Raw genomic sequence first — 12,526 nt, 5'->3', positions numbered from 1 at the left:
GCCCCCTCTGATCTAAACCCCCCCCCCCCCAGTGAGAACCCAAAGTGGCTCATACGGTTCTCCTCTCTTCTATTTTATCATCACAACAACTCTGCAAGGTAGGTCTGGCTGAGAGCGTGTGACTGGCCCAAGGTCACCCTGCAAGCTTCCCACGGCAGAGTGCAGATTTGACCCTGGGTCTCCCAGATCCTAGCTCGACCACCTTGTGGGGTTCCACAGGATGCAGTTCTATTCCCATCCTTTTCAATCCCTATGTAAAGCCCCTAGGACAAACCATTCATAGTTTTGGGGTTGGTTGTCATCAATAGGATGATGATACTCAGCTCTATATGTCCGTATGCAAATCTCCTGGTGATGTGGTAGAGATCCTGAATTGCTTGCCTCGCCATGGTGGTTAATTGGCTGAAAGTTAACAGCTTAAAACTAAACCATGAAAAGACAGAGGTAAAGCTGGTGGGGGGGGGGGGGAGGTCCTGAAGGACACTGTTCTCCCCACTTCTAATGGGAGTTCAGCTGAGCCTTGCTGACTCAGTTAAAAGCCTCGGAGTCATACTGGATCCAGGTTTAACCGTGGAGAATCAAGTTAATGCCGTTGCAAAAAAAGGCTTTCTACCAACTCAGCCTAGCCTGTAAGATGGCTCCTTACCTTGCTATGGCTGACCTGGCCACCTGGATCCACCCACCGTCAGCATTCTCTCTAAGCTGAGTTAGTGTGAGCCAGCTCACGGTTTTTTGAGCCTCCAGTTCACACATTTTTGTCTCTAGCTCAGGAAGGATGGCTCCAGAGCAAACTAATTTATGCAGTGGCCAAATGGCTCGCTCACAACTTTAATGCCAGTAGCACACAAAGTAGAACTTTTGCTCACAAGACTCCATAGCTTAGAGGGAGCATTGCACACAGTTAACATCAAGACCAGACTCCTGTAGATTGATCTCTCCTCAAAATCAGTTCTGATACGCCGGATGGTCCAGAATGCTGCGACTCGGCTACTAACAGAAGCTAGATGGAGCGTGCATCTTACTCCCACTCTGCGGATGCTCCATTGGCTGCTCATCTGTTGCCAGGCTCATCTTAAGGGGCTGGCTATCAAAGCCCTTCACAGCCTCTCTTGTTTGCTGGGCTGCCTCTCCCCCCCTGCTCCACCACGACAACTTCACTCGTGTCAGCAGGGACTTCTTCGGGTGCCAACCTGCAAATGGGCAAGACCAACAACTGCCCATGCACGTGCCCTTCTCCATTGTGGCTCCCGCCTTGTGGAATGGCTCCCGCTCTCCTGGCTTCCCGCAAACTCTGCAGAACTGAATGCCAAACTTTCCACAAACGATGCAAAACTCAGTCAGGAGAGATGGACTCCTCAGGAGGAGAGGAGTCCCGTGTAGCCAGCTCTGAATCAGCAGAAGCCGGCAAGCAAGTTGAGCGGCAGGCTTGCCAGGGGTCATAGCTGATGCAGAGCCACCAGCACCTTCCAGGTCCATTCCAACAGAGGAAACCCAGGTGGTTGTTACCAGCCCTCCAGGTTCACCCACACCCTCTGAGCACCGGAGACGAAGGCTTAGAGATGGAGCTCCAGGAGAGAAGACAAAGTACACGTCTCCTGGCCTGATGCCAGCTGCTTGCTGATGGTGAGTAGCTGCAGGGTAATTCCCAAGCAGTTGGCTGCAAGTAAGACCTTCCAGCAGACGCCTATAAGAGCCAGTCAAGGGAGACTGCTGGATGTGGAAGCAACAAGTCACCACCTGGTGAACTCTGCGACCACGGCTCCTGACTCTGCTTTGCCGCAGTGACCTTTGGACCGGCTTTGGACTCGGATCTCGGACCTGCTTGCTCTTGTGTCTGACTTTGGACTGAACGACTCTGCCTTGCCTGACTTCTGGAACCCTGACTTGAGACTGACATTGACACCGACTCTGGACTCTGACCGCACCCAGCCCCTGACCCTGAATTATTCAAGAGGGGTTTTCTTCACAGTCAACAGGTACCAAATGGTCCACCAACTTGCTTGGATAAATGATTAGGGACTGCGTTCTATACTGCTGTGGAAGTAGGATCGTATGATGTAATTTCTGTATGGCTTAAATGTGTCGTGTTAATACTTGTGCTGTGCATTAGTTCCTTCTGGGGGTTCCAGACTTCTAAAATCCGAACGCACTTGTGACTGAGTGTCTAATTTTGTCGACTGTACTGACTCACTCTGCATAATCCACCCTGAGTCCCCGTGAGAAAGGCGGACTATACATAATGGAAATAAATAAAAGTAAATAAAGCACTACCCAGTGCTGTTCTTTAGAATTTGGACACTGCTGGGAATCAGCAGTTGCCATCTGTCTGAGAAGATCAGAGTCTATGAGCGGGGCAGTGTGACGGGACAGGGTTCCAGACCGGACTCATGGCAAGACATGCCATCCAGCTAGGACAGAAGCCATCCGCTTTCACACCTGTGTTGGCAGAAGCAGCCCCCAGATTTGCTGTGTGCCAATGATTAGTAGCAAGTGGGGACACAACAAAGAAAAGAAATGGGGGCTAATAATATGGAAAGACAAAACCAGGGGCTCATCCAGACATCTTACTTCAGTTAAAGGTAAAGGTAAAGGTTCCCTTGCTCGAAAGCCAGTCGAGTCCGACTCTAGGGTTGCGGTGCTCATCTCCGTTTCAAAGCCGAAGAGTCAGCGCTGTCCAAAGACGTTTCCGTGGTCATGTGGCCGGCATGACTAAACACCAAGGTGCACGGAACGCTGTTCCCTTCCCACCGAAGTGGCACCTATTTATCTACTTGCAATTTCTTGCTTTCGAACTGCTAGGTTGGCAGGAGCTGGAACTAGAGACGGGAGCTCACTCCGTCATGCGGCACACTTGGGTCTCGAACTGCTGAACTACCGACCTTCCACAGCCTGCAGTTCAGCGTCTTGACCACTTGAGCCACCGCGGCTTCCTTACTTCAGTTAAGCAACGTCCAAAAACAGAAGAGGGACACACGAACACTTCTGCCTCCCTGGCACTAGCACCTACGCAAGGCAAAGAGTCCATATTACAAACCCTGAAGCAAGTGCATCTTGGTGGTACTCAAGGGCTCCCTTTTAAATGAGGACAAGGAAACAGCTGGCAGAAGGAAGCTGTGAATGTGGCGTCCACTAGTTCTAACAAAGTTCAGCCTGCAAGCGCACATCTGGATGGGAGCTCTGATTGGCTGGAACTCCCACCATGTCCGTAAGTGCCGTCTTAGTTGCAACCAATTTTATGGCAACCCAGCATGGCTTCCAAACTCAGATGAGATAGGGCTATGCCTTGCCGCCTTTCCTCCGGGAACTGACCCTAATGTTACCCTTCTTGCTTTGCTTCCTGAGCAGCTCCCCTCTCTGTTCCTTATTCTGGCCTTCACTTCTCCAGCACTACTCTTAGTCCTGTTCCAGCTGCATGACCTCAAGCCCACTTTCTGCCTGCAACGGATAAAAGTAATGGCCTCAAACCTCCCCCTCCCAGATTATAAACTAGACAACTCTTAGAAGGAAAATCCAAAAGGACAATCAGTTGCCTCCTGTTAGTGTTCATGGTTAAGCAAGGCTGAAGTTGGAAGAAAGAGATGCAGTTCCCCTGGGTGTATTATTCTGCACAGCAGCCGTCGCTTCTGTGCTTACCGAAGAAGGCAAAGAAAAGAAAGCAGTACTGAAAATGTGCAGTTGTGCAAAAACGCACCTGGATGAATAAAACATGACAAATACTATGCACATTTGTGAAGCATTGTTGGGGTCTCAGCGGGTAACTACGATCCCACTTTGTGGCACAGAGGCTGGAACGTAAGCACAACACCATCTTACAAGCCCGGTGGAACTGGAAGTTTCAGAGCTCGACTCTCTCTCCTTCCTTCCCCCAAGAAAGTTCTTCCTTGGCAGATGTGCAGGAGAAACCTAATAAGCCATGGCCCATCTCAGCTGTAAATGCTCTGGAACAGAAATGGTGCTTCATCCAAGATTCAGTTCGGCTCACCTCCTCGCTAGGAGCTGAGACTTTGTTCCAGAAGGAGATGTCAGGCTGATCTGTAGGTCTCCCCGCCGAGGGTGCACGATGGTAATCCGCACAACAACATGCTCTAGGTAGACCACGTGATGGTCGCGGTGGTCAGCACAGGCACTGGTGACCGTTGTCGTTCTCACTGTCTTGTTGGTAGGGATGAACCTAAGTGGTGGGAAAGAAAGGAAAGCTTGCGGTTTCTGGGAGGCAAAGTTACGTTGGTCTAAGAAAAATTATAGGGCAGTGGTGGCGAACCTATGGCACGGGTGGGCACCCATGCCATTGCCCCAGCCAGGCCCAGACCATCATTAAAGCGTGGAATTCTCTGCCAAATAATTTTAAGTCAATGAAAGCATTTGGGATTGCTTTCCTTACTTTGTTTGGATCATTTTAAATTAATGTATGAGTCGTTTTTTCTCAAGTAAAACCTCAGTATTCAGGTTGAATTGCCGTGTTGGCACTTTGTGATAAATAACTGGGTTTTGGGTCGCAGTTTGGGCACTCGGTCTCTAAAAGGTTCACCATCACTGTTATAGGGCATACCCTATGACTTTCTCCATGGCTCAATGGTACAGCATCTGCTTTGCATGCAGAAGGTCCCGGGTTCAATCCCTGACATCTCCAGTTACAAGGACCAGGCATTAAGAGACATAAAAGATGTCAGCCTGGAGATCTAACAGTGGACAGAATAAACAACACTAAACCCTGATGTATCAATTGTCTGATTGACTATAAGTCTGCTTCATACTCCCTTATGAACCTACCCAACCACGGTGTCACCTGTGGAGGCCCTGCTTCTGGTCCCGCCCCCCCACACACACACCTTCTGAGACTGGGCGGGTGGCAACTTGGGAGAGGGCCAACTCGGTCATGGCACCAAAGCTCTGGAGCTCTCCCCTTCCGTTCAACAGAATAAGGAGCAAACGGTGGGTGTGGCTGGATGACCACACTTCTGGTAACATGGGGGTGTGGCCTAATATGCTAATGAGCTGTGCTGTCAGGGGTGTGTCCTAATATGCTAATGGGTTTCTGCTGTTGGGTGTGGCCTATTATGCTAATGAGTTCCTGCTGGGCTTTTTCTACAAAAAAAAAGCCCTGGATCAGACTAATGGTCCACCTAGACCACCATCCTGTTTCCCTGCACAGGGACCACTGACAGGACACTGTATGAAACAGGATGGTGCACTAGACTAGATGGATCATTGCTCCAGTTCATCATGGCTGCTCATCCATCCTTACAGGGGTCAAACCTTATGATTTTATGTTTTAACTTATTATGAAATGATGTATGTTGTTTTATTGGTTTTATTGGCAATTGGGCCACTGCTGTAAGCCGCCCTGAGCCCATTCACGGGAAGGGCGGGGTATAAAAAACCAGACACCTTGGAAGCCCACAGCAGAGGCACAAAGCCTTGCTATACCCCTTCCCCCCCCCCAGCAGTTTCCAGTCGATGGCGCCACCATTTCTCAAGCTATGTTGTGTAAAAAAGGTTCTCCTTGAGTTAGGAAGGGGTAGTCCGTGGAAATGCTAATTCGGTTCACAAGAAAAAGTGATATTTTGCAACTTCTCTTAATTCAGAAGCCAATCTCAGCAGCGTTCCCAGGCCTCCTCCAGCAGAGGATTTCACGCTTTTCGAGGCCACATCCCTCTACTCCACAGTCACCCACCCACTAGCAACAGGCAAACTCCCCGCACAGGATTTGGAGCGTGTTGTTGATGTCTAATTCACTGGGAGGGAGCGACCTGTCCATCCCCGGGATTTCTCCAGGGAGGCTTCTGAGCATATGCTGGAAAATTCTCAGCGGGGATTACATCGTCTGTCTTTTATTTGGCCTTACTTCATAAAGGCAGAGTAGAAAAAAAACGCTATAAACAATGATGTCATTTCCCAGGGAGAGGGAGGGATTTTATTTTATTTTATTTTTGCAAGGAGACATCAAAACATTATTTGCATGCAGCATGGACCAATTTCAAGATGCGGATCTGTGCCAACATTCTTGACTGGATTCAGTTTAAGCAGTACTCCTCGGCACCTGGAATCCTGATCTAAAATGTGGACGTGCCAAATCAAGCCCAGAACACAAATACGGTACGTTGTGTAGAAAGAAAGGCCATGGGGCTTTCCTGCCAGGGCCCTGTCAGCGTGCTGCACCACAGAAGGTCAGCGTGTGTGGGCCTTCTAGGGCTGCCAAGTGGGGGCGGGGGGGCGGGTAACCCCCCGCTTTGGAGGCCCGATTTCCGCCCCAGGGGGAACCCCACCCCGGCATGCGCGTCACCAGGAAGTGACTCTATGGTTTCCCCTGGAATGGTCGTGGCCCGCCCCCAGCGTGCCTGGCGTCATAACGTCACTTCCTGGTGACATGCGTGCGGCGCGCGCTCTCCGGGATCCACCCGGGAGTCCCCCACTGTGGAGGTAAGCTATACTTGGCAACCCTAGGGCCTTCCGTTTTGCAACAATGGCAGGAGGGGCTATTGCTCAGTTGCCCCTCTCTCAGAACTCATAAGGGAATCCCTTGAACATAAGATTCCTTTCAGTGTGTCCTTCAGAACTCTCATGCCCACAACAAATCTCTGAATTGTGGAATGTAGTGGACTATGTCCAAAACCCCTGTCTTTCCTCAGTAAGAAGCTAGACCACAAAAGCTAATGCTAAAATTAAAAAATCTTATTTGTGTTTCTGGGTGCCACAAAGCTCCTGTTCATTCTCTCTGCTCAGTTACGACAGTATCCTAAATTCCCCGTGAATGCTACGGTGTTTCTCCTTCGATCATTTAAGGACCAAAGCACGCACACAAGTCACGGCCACAGGGATGCCATAAGAAACGGTGTCCCCATGGCAAGCGATCCCTAAGTTAAAGAGTCCTGTCCAGTCACAGATGACTCATGGAGACTCCACAAAGTTCTACCTCATGGGGTCTTCAAGGCAAGAGAGGAGCAGAGGTGGTTGGTCATGGCTCTCCTCTGCATGGCAGCTGTGGTCTTCCTTGGTTGGTCCCCCATCCAAGGACTGGCCACAGCCAACCCCAGTGAGCTTCCAAGCCCTAATGAGATCAGGCTAGTCTGGGTTAATAGGGCTGCTACAAGTGATCCCTGTCAAGCCCATAATGACGGGAAACTCTTCACACCTAAGATTCAGACCTCATTTTCATCTCTTCACTCGGTGATCCTGGCAGCTACTGGAAATGGCTAGGAACTATTAGGAAAGGGACTGAAAACAAAGTGGCTGCCGTCATGACACCCTTGTATAGATCTACGTTGTGCCCGCATTTGGAATCCAGTGCCCAGTCCCCGATTCTCCATCTCCAAAAAGGATTACTGTCAAGGGGGGAAAGGCACAGAAAAAGATAGCCAAGCAAGATAGGGGCACCTTCTGTCGTCCCCCCGAGCTCTCAGAGAAAGGGCAAGAATAAAACATAACATTAAATAATGAAAATTAACTTATGCCCTTTAGTGCCACCCAGGGCTCTTTTTGTAGAAAAAGCCCAGCAGGAACTCATTAGCATAATAGGCCACACCCAACAGCAGGGACTCATTAGCATATTAGGCCACACCCCTGACAGAGCAGCTCATTAGCATACTAGGCCGCACCCCCATGCTACCAGAAGTGTGGTCATCCAGCCACACCCACCTTTTGCTTCTTATTCCGTTTACCTTGTTTGTTGTCAAAACCCAGGGCCTTTTTTGTAGCAGGAACTCCTTTGCTTGTTAGGCCACACACCCCTAATGTAGCCAATCCTAATGAGTTTCTGCTGTTGGGTGTGGCCTATTATGCTAATGAGTTCCTTCTGGGTGTGGCCAACTTGGGAGCCAGCTGGAACTCCGTTCCTGTGCGTTCCTGCCCAAAAATAGCCCTGGTGCCACTGCTGTAGGTGGCCAAAGAGAAGTATTTAATCTGTCTGCTGTTCAGGGCTCAGGTGACAGCCAAGACCACACAAAGGATAACTGGGTAGAACCACAAGCCATTCTCTTGGACCCCAGCCACTGGCATATCCCGGCCCACCTGACAGGAAACACGTGAGAAGCAACTTACGGCTCAGTCCTTCCCTGCACTGCCCCAGCACAGCACTGAATTCAAGGGACACGACCCTGGTCATTGGTGTGGTCCGGAAGTCTCAAGCTGAGGCCTGAGGTCAGAGGCAGAGGTGACAGGTCTGCCCGGAACATATGTCTCTGAGCTCCACCAGACAGCCCCAGCTGAAACTCAGCCTTGGACATGAGTTCTCGGCCACCCAGTCCATTGGGGGAAAACAGCAAACATGCGCTGGGAGGAGCATCTGAAACCCTGATGTTATCCTCTTTGACCAGCTGTGGAATGCACCGTTTTCAAAACATCTCAATTCCCAGATGGCTTCAACGCACAAACACGGCGGGGCCGCAAGAGCGTTGACAGGGCCTCGACTGTTCCAAGGAAAATAAGCGAAGGAGATGCCCGGAATGGCAGGAAGTGGGATACACGTTTTGAGCTAAGGTGTGTTACAACTGTCAGGATGCTGGTGAGTCAGAAAGCAAGCAAGCAGGCAAGCATGCATGTGCTTCCATCCCCCCCAAAATATGTGCAAAGAAGCAGACTGAGTGCTTAGTCTCTGCCTGAGCGGCAACATCCATGCAGCCAGGAAGAGTTGGCCCAACCACATGTGGGCATCAGATTTTGTGGGGCACCAAAAGGCAAGAGGAACTTCTTCTACTGACTTGGCAGGAACAGCATCTACAGCTGTCCTGATGGATCATGAAGGGGTTTCAAAGACCTTGTCTGCTTTGTTCACTTCGAATGCCCAGTTAAATAAAACGTTCATTTCAGTCTTCTCACTTTTCTTTCCAGTGAACGGGGGCGGAGATCACGCTTTACCCGTGTTTGTGTGTGTGCTCAGTGCCAACAGGTCAAGGATGCTGACGCCCACTCGCCTGTCAAGGATGGGCGAGTGGGTGTCAACATGGCAAATGGGGTTCAATGTGGCCAAGTGCAAGGTGATGCACACTGGAGCCAAAAATCCTAAAGATAAATACACATTGATGGGGTCTGAACTGGCAGAGACTGATCAAGAGAGAGATCTTGGAGTCGTAGTAGATAACTCACTGAAAATGTCGAGACAGTGTGTGACTGCAATAAAGAAGGCCAATGCTATGCTGGGGATTATTAGGAAGGGTACTGAAAACAGATCAGCCAATATCATAATGCCCCTATATAAATCAATGGTGAGACCTCATTTGGAATACTGTGTGCAGTTCTGGTCACCACACCTTAAAAAGGATATTATAGCTTTGGAAAAAGTGCAGAAAAGGGCAACTCGGATGATAAAAGGGTTGGAACACTTTCCCTATGAGGAAAGGTTAAAGCGCTTAGGGCTCTTTAGCTTGGAGAAATGACGACTGAGGGGTGACATGATTGAGGTTTACAAGATTATGCATGGGAAAGAACAGGTAGAGAAAGAGGTACTTTTCTCCCTTTCTCACAATACAAGAACTCGTGGGCACTCCATGAAATTGCTGAGCGGTCAGGTTAGAACGGATAAAAGGAAGTACTTCTTCACCCAAAGAGTGATTCACACATTGAATTCACTGCCACAGGAGGTGGTGGCGGCTACAAGCATGGACGGCTTCAAAAGGGAATTAGATAAGCATATGGAGCAGAGGTCCATCAGTGGCTATTAGCCACAAGGTATAGATAGGGGCTATGGGGCAAGTGATGTTCTGTCATCTTGATGCTTGGGGGGGCCAACAGTGGGAGGGCTTCTAGTGTCCTGGCCCCACTGGTGGACCTCCTGATGGCACCTGGTATTTTTGGCCACTGTGTGACACAGAGTGTTGGGCTGCATGGGCTTTTGGCCTGATCCAACATTGACGTCTCTGATGTTCTTATGTCAATTCTGGCTTATGGTGACCCTATGACCTCCAAAACGACCTGTTGTTAACAGCCTAGCTTGCCTCAGGCACCAAAAAGCCCACTGGGGAGGGCAGGGTATAAATGCGAAAAATGAATGAATAAATAAAAAAGTATTGGCACTGCAGCCAGGACGAAATTATCAGCTTGATGGGAGGGAAGGGACTCTTGGGTCACCTGAGCCCTGCAGAGCAGAGAGCTGCAATACCACCTCTGGCCACCTGGAGCAGGGGCACTAAAGCGTCTACGAAAAGAGACTCACACATTCTTGTCGGGAGACCCCCCTGGCATGACACAGATTAGAATAATGGCTAAAGGACTGCATGTTTCCTAGTCTGAATCTCACATGAATTTACCAAGTGGTTCTCTTTCAACGTCATTCCTTCATCTGCAATAGGGGAATAACGTTCCTGATTACATGGTGGCTGAGAAAAGAAGAACCCAGGAGATATTCTGTAGAGGAACACCCATTCAAAACCATAGCCCCCATTGTAGGAGCATGCATGGCTTGCAGCCAGTGTTCCCTCTAAGCTGAGTTAGTGTGAGCTAGCTCACAGTTTTTTAGCCTCCGGCTCACACATTTTTGTCTTAGCTCAGGAAGGAGGGCTCCAGAGCAAACTAATTTCTGCAGCGGCCAAATCACTTGCTCATAGCTTTAATGCCAGTAGCTCACAAAGTAGAATTTTTGCTCACAAGACTCCACAGCTTAGAGGGAACACTGCTTGCAGCCTCCCATTTTGCGGCTAGCCCCAAGCAACCCATGGCCGCCATTTTGTGGTTGGCTACACATCCCCAGGACACCCATTTCGCGGTAGAACCCACCAGTGGTTCTCAAAATTCTGTAAGTGCCAACAGGTTCAACTTGGATGAGACACCCTGCACCTGTTTGTTTTGCTGCAGCATGTTGGGGCTCACTTACGTTACAGCCACAAAGAAGCACCAGTCAAAAAAACTGGCGTCCCCCTTGGCTATATCTAAATACCACATATTTTTCTGTTGTATCCAGTCCCCCGATGAGACAAAGCAATGGCGGGAGGTTGTTTGCCAAGCAGGGAACACACATCAAGGCAAGGCTGAACCTACTTACAGCCATCCTCTGGGTTCAGGAAAAGTTTATGTAGTTTGGTAATTAAAACCAGTTGTCAACATGAAAGCCACGCCAACCCACACCAGCGCAAATTGGACTTATGCCTGCCCCCCTAAAGATTTTTTTTTTAAAAAGGCTGGAAGAGATCTTGGAATGTGTTTGCCCACATGGCCTCCACAAGGAACAAGCCCACAGATGTAACTGAACAAAAGCCATTACAGAACGTTTTTTTTTACTGGACAATTTAGTGCTTCATCCAAAGAAGCCCATGAAAAGATGCCAAAAGATCCACATGCTCTTTGAACTTCCCATCCCCAGCCTTTTGAATGCACTCTGCTTTCTGGGGGCTGCTACCCACTAACTACTGGCTCACACATTTGCAAGAAACGAAAAAGTAGAAAGTGTTCTTTCCCTCCTTCTTCCCAAACGATATTTGTTTCCTGTACCCTGGAGATCCCACGTAAAGTGGAAAATAAGCATAGCCATTCCTTTAGTGCTTTTACATCTCAATTCTCTTCTACGATGGAACTCAAGACACCCTACACAGGGAACCCTGTAGGTCTCCCAACCAGGCAGTGACTGGATCCAGACCCACTGAGCTTCATCAAGACAACACAAATTCAGACCACACATAAGAACAGGTCTGCTGGATCAGACCAGCGGCCCATCTCGTCCAGCATCCTGTTTCAAAAAGTGGCCAGTCAGTTTCCTGGGAGGGCCAACGAGGCACCCTCTCTCAACAGTTAGAGGCCAAGTAGCTCCTAGGCTTATGGAGGGGCTGGAGGAGATGAAAAGATAAAGGAGCCACAGTGCAGGAAGACCTGGGATGAATCAGATACGACACCGGGGAAAGCTCCATTTTAAACCATACTCCATGGCAGTGATAGTGACAAAGCCAGGGCTATTTTTGGGCAGGAACGCATAGGAATGGAGTTCCGGCTGGCTCCCAAGTTGGCCACGCCCATCAGGAACTCATTAGCATAATAGGCCACACCCAACAACAGAAACTCATTAGGATTGGCTACATTAGGGGTATGTGGCCTAACATGCAAAGGAGTTCCTGCTACAAAAAAAGGCCCTGGGTTCTGACAACAAACAAGGTAAACAGAATAAGAAGCAAAAGGTGGGTGTGGCTGGATGACCACACTTCTGGTAACATGGGGGTGCGGCCTAATATGCTAATGAGCTGTGCTGTCAGGGATGTGGCCTAATATGCTAATGAGTCCCTGCTGTTGGGTGTGGCCTATTATACTAATGAGTTCCTGCTGGCCTTTTTCTACAAAAAGAGCCCTATACAAAGCAATAGCACTGTTCAGCCACCATTGTGTCTGTGCAGTGTAGGCCAGCAGAACTGTTCCGGTTGTTGAGATCTAACCTGCATAGGCTTGCCAAGTCCCCCCGGGGGGTGGGGAAACCCCTGCCCAAGAGGCCTATTAACCGCCGCCGGCAGATCAGGCCCCGGGGGGAACCCCACCCCCAAAGCACATGACATGCCCGGCGTCAGCACGTCACCCGGAAGTGACGCAATCACGTCGGGCACGTTGGGGGTGGGGC

General features: G+C 49.7%; 1 protein-coding gene across 1 annotated transcript in view; it reads right to left on the bottom strand.

Annotated features, from left to right (window-relative positions):
• The window catches only part of PCSK6 (proprotein convertase subtilisin/kexin type 6), a 137,676-nt gene that overhangs the window by 39,373 nt on the left and 85,777 nt on the right, over positions 1 to 12,526 (bottom strand). The window contains exon 12 of the mRNA XM_015417963.1: positions 3,983 to 4,171. Within this exon, the coding sequence (XP_015273449.1) occupies positions 3,983 to 4,171 (189 nt within the window). The remainder of the gene's footprint in view (positions 1 to 3,982; positions 4,172 to 12,526) is intronic.

This window comes from Gekko japonicus, unplaced genomic scaffold, assembly GCF_001447785.1.
Source record: "Gekko japonicus isolate JY-2015 unplaced genomic scaffold, Gekko_japonicus_V1.1 scaffold924, whole genome shotgun sequence".
In the NCBI taxonomy this organism is placed as follows: Eukaryota; Metazoa; Chordata; class Lepidosauria; order Squamata; family Gekkonidae; genus Gekko; species Gekko japonicus.
The sequence above is the reverse complement of the archived record's forward strand: the minus strand, read 5'-3'. Positions and strand labels throughout refer to the sequence as shown.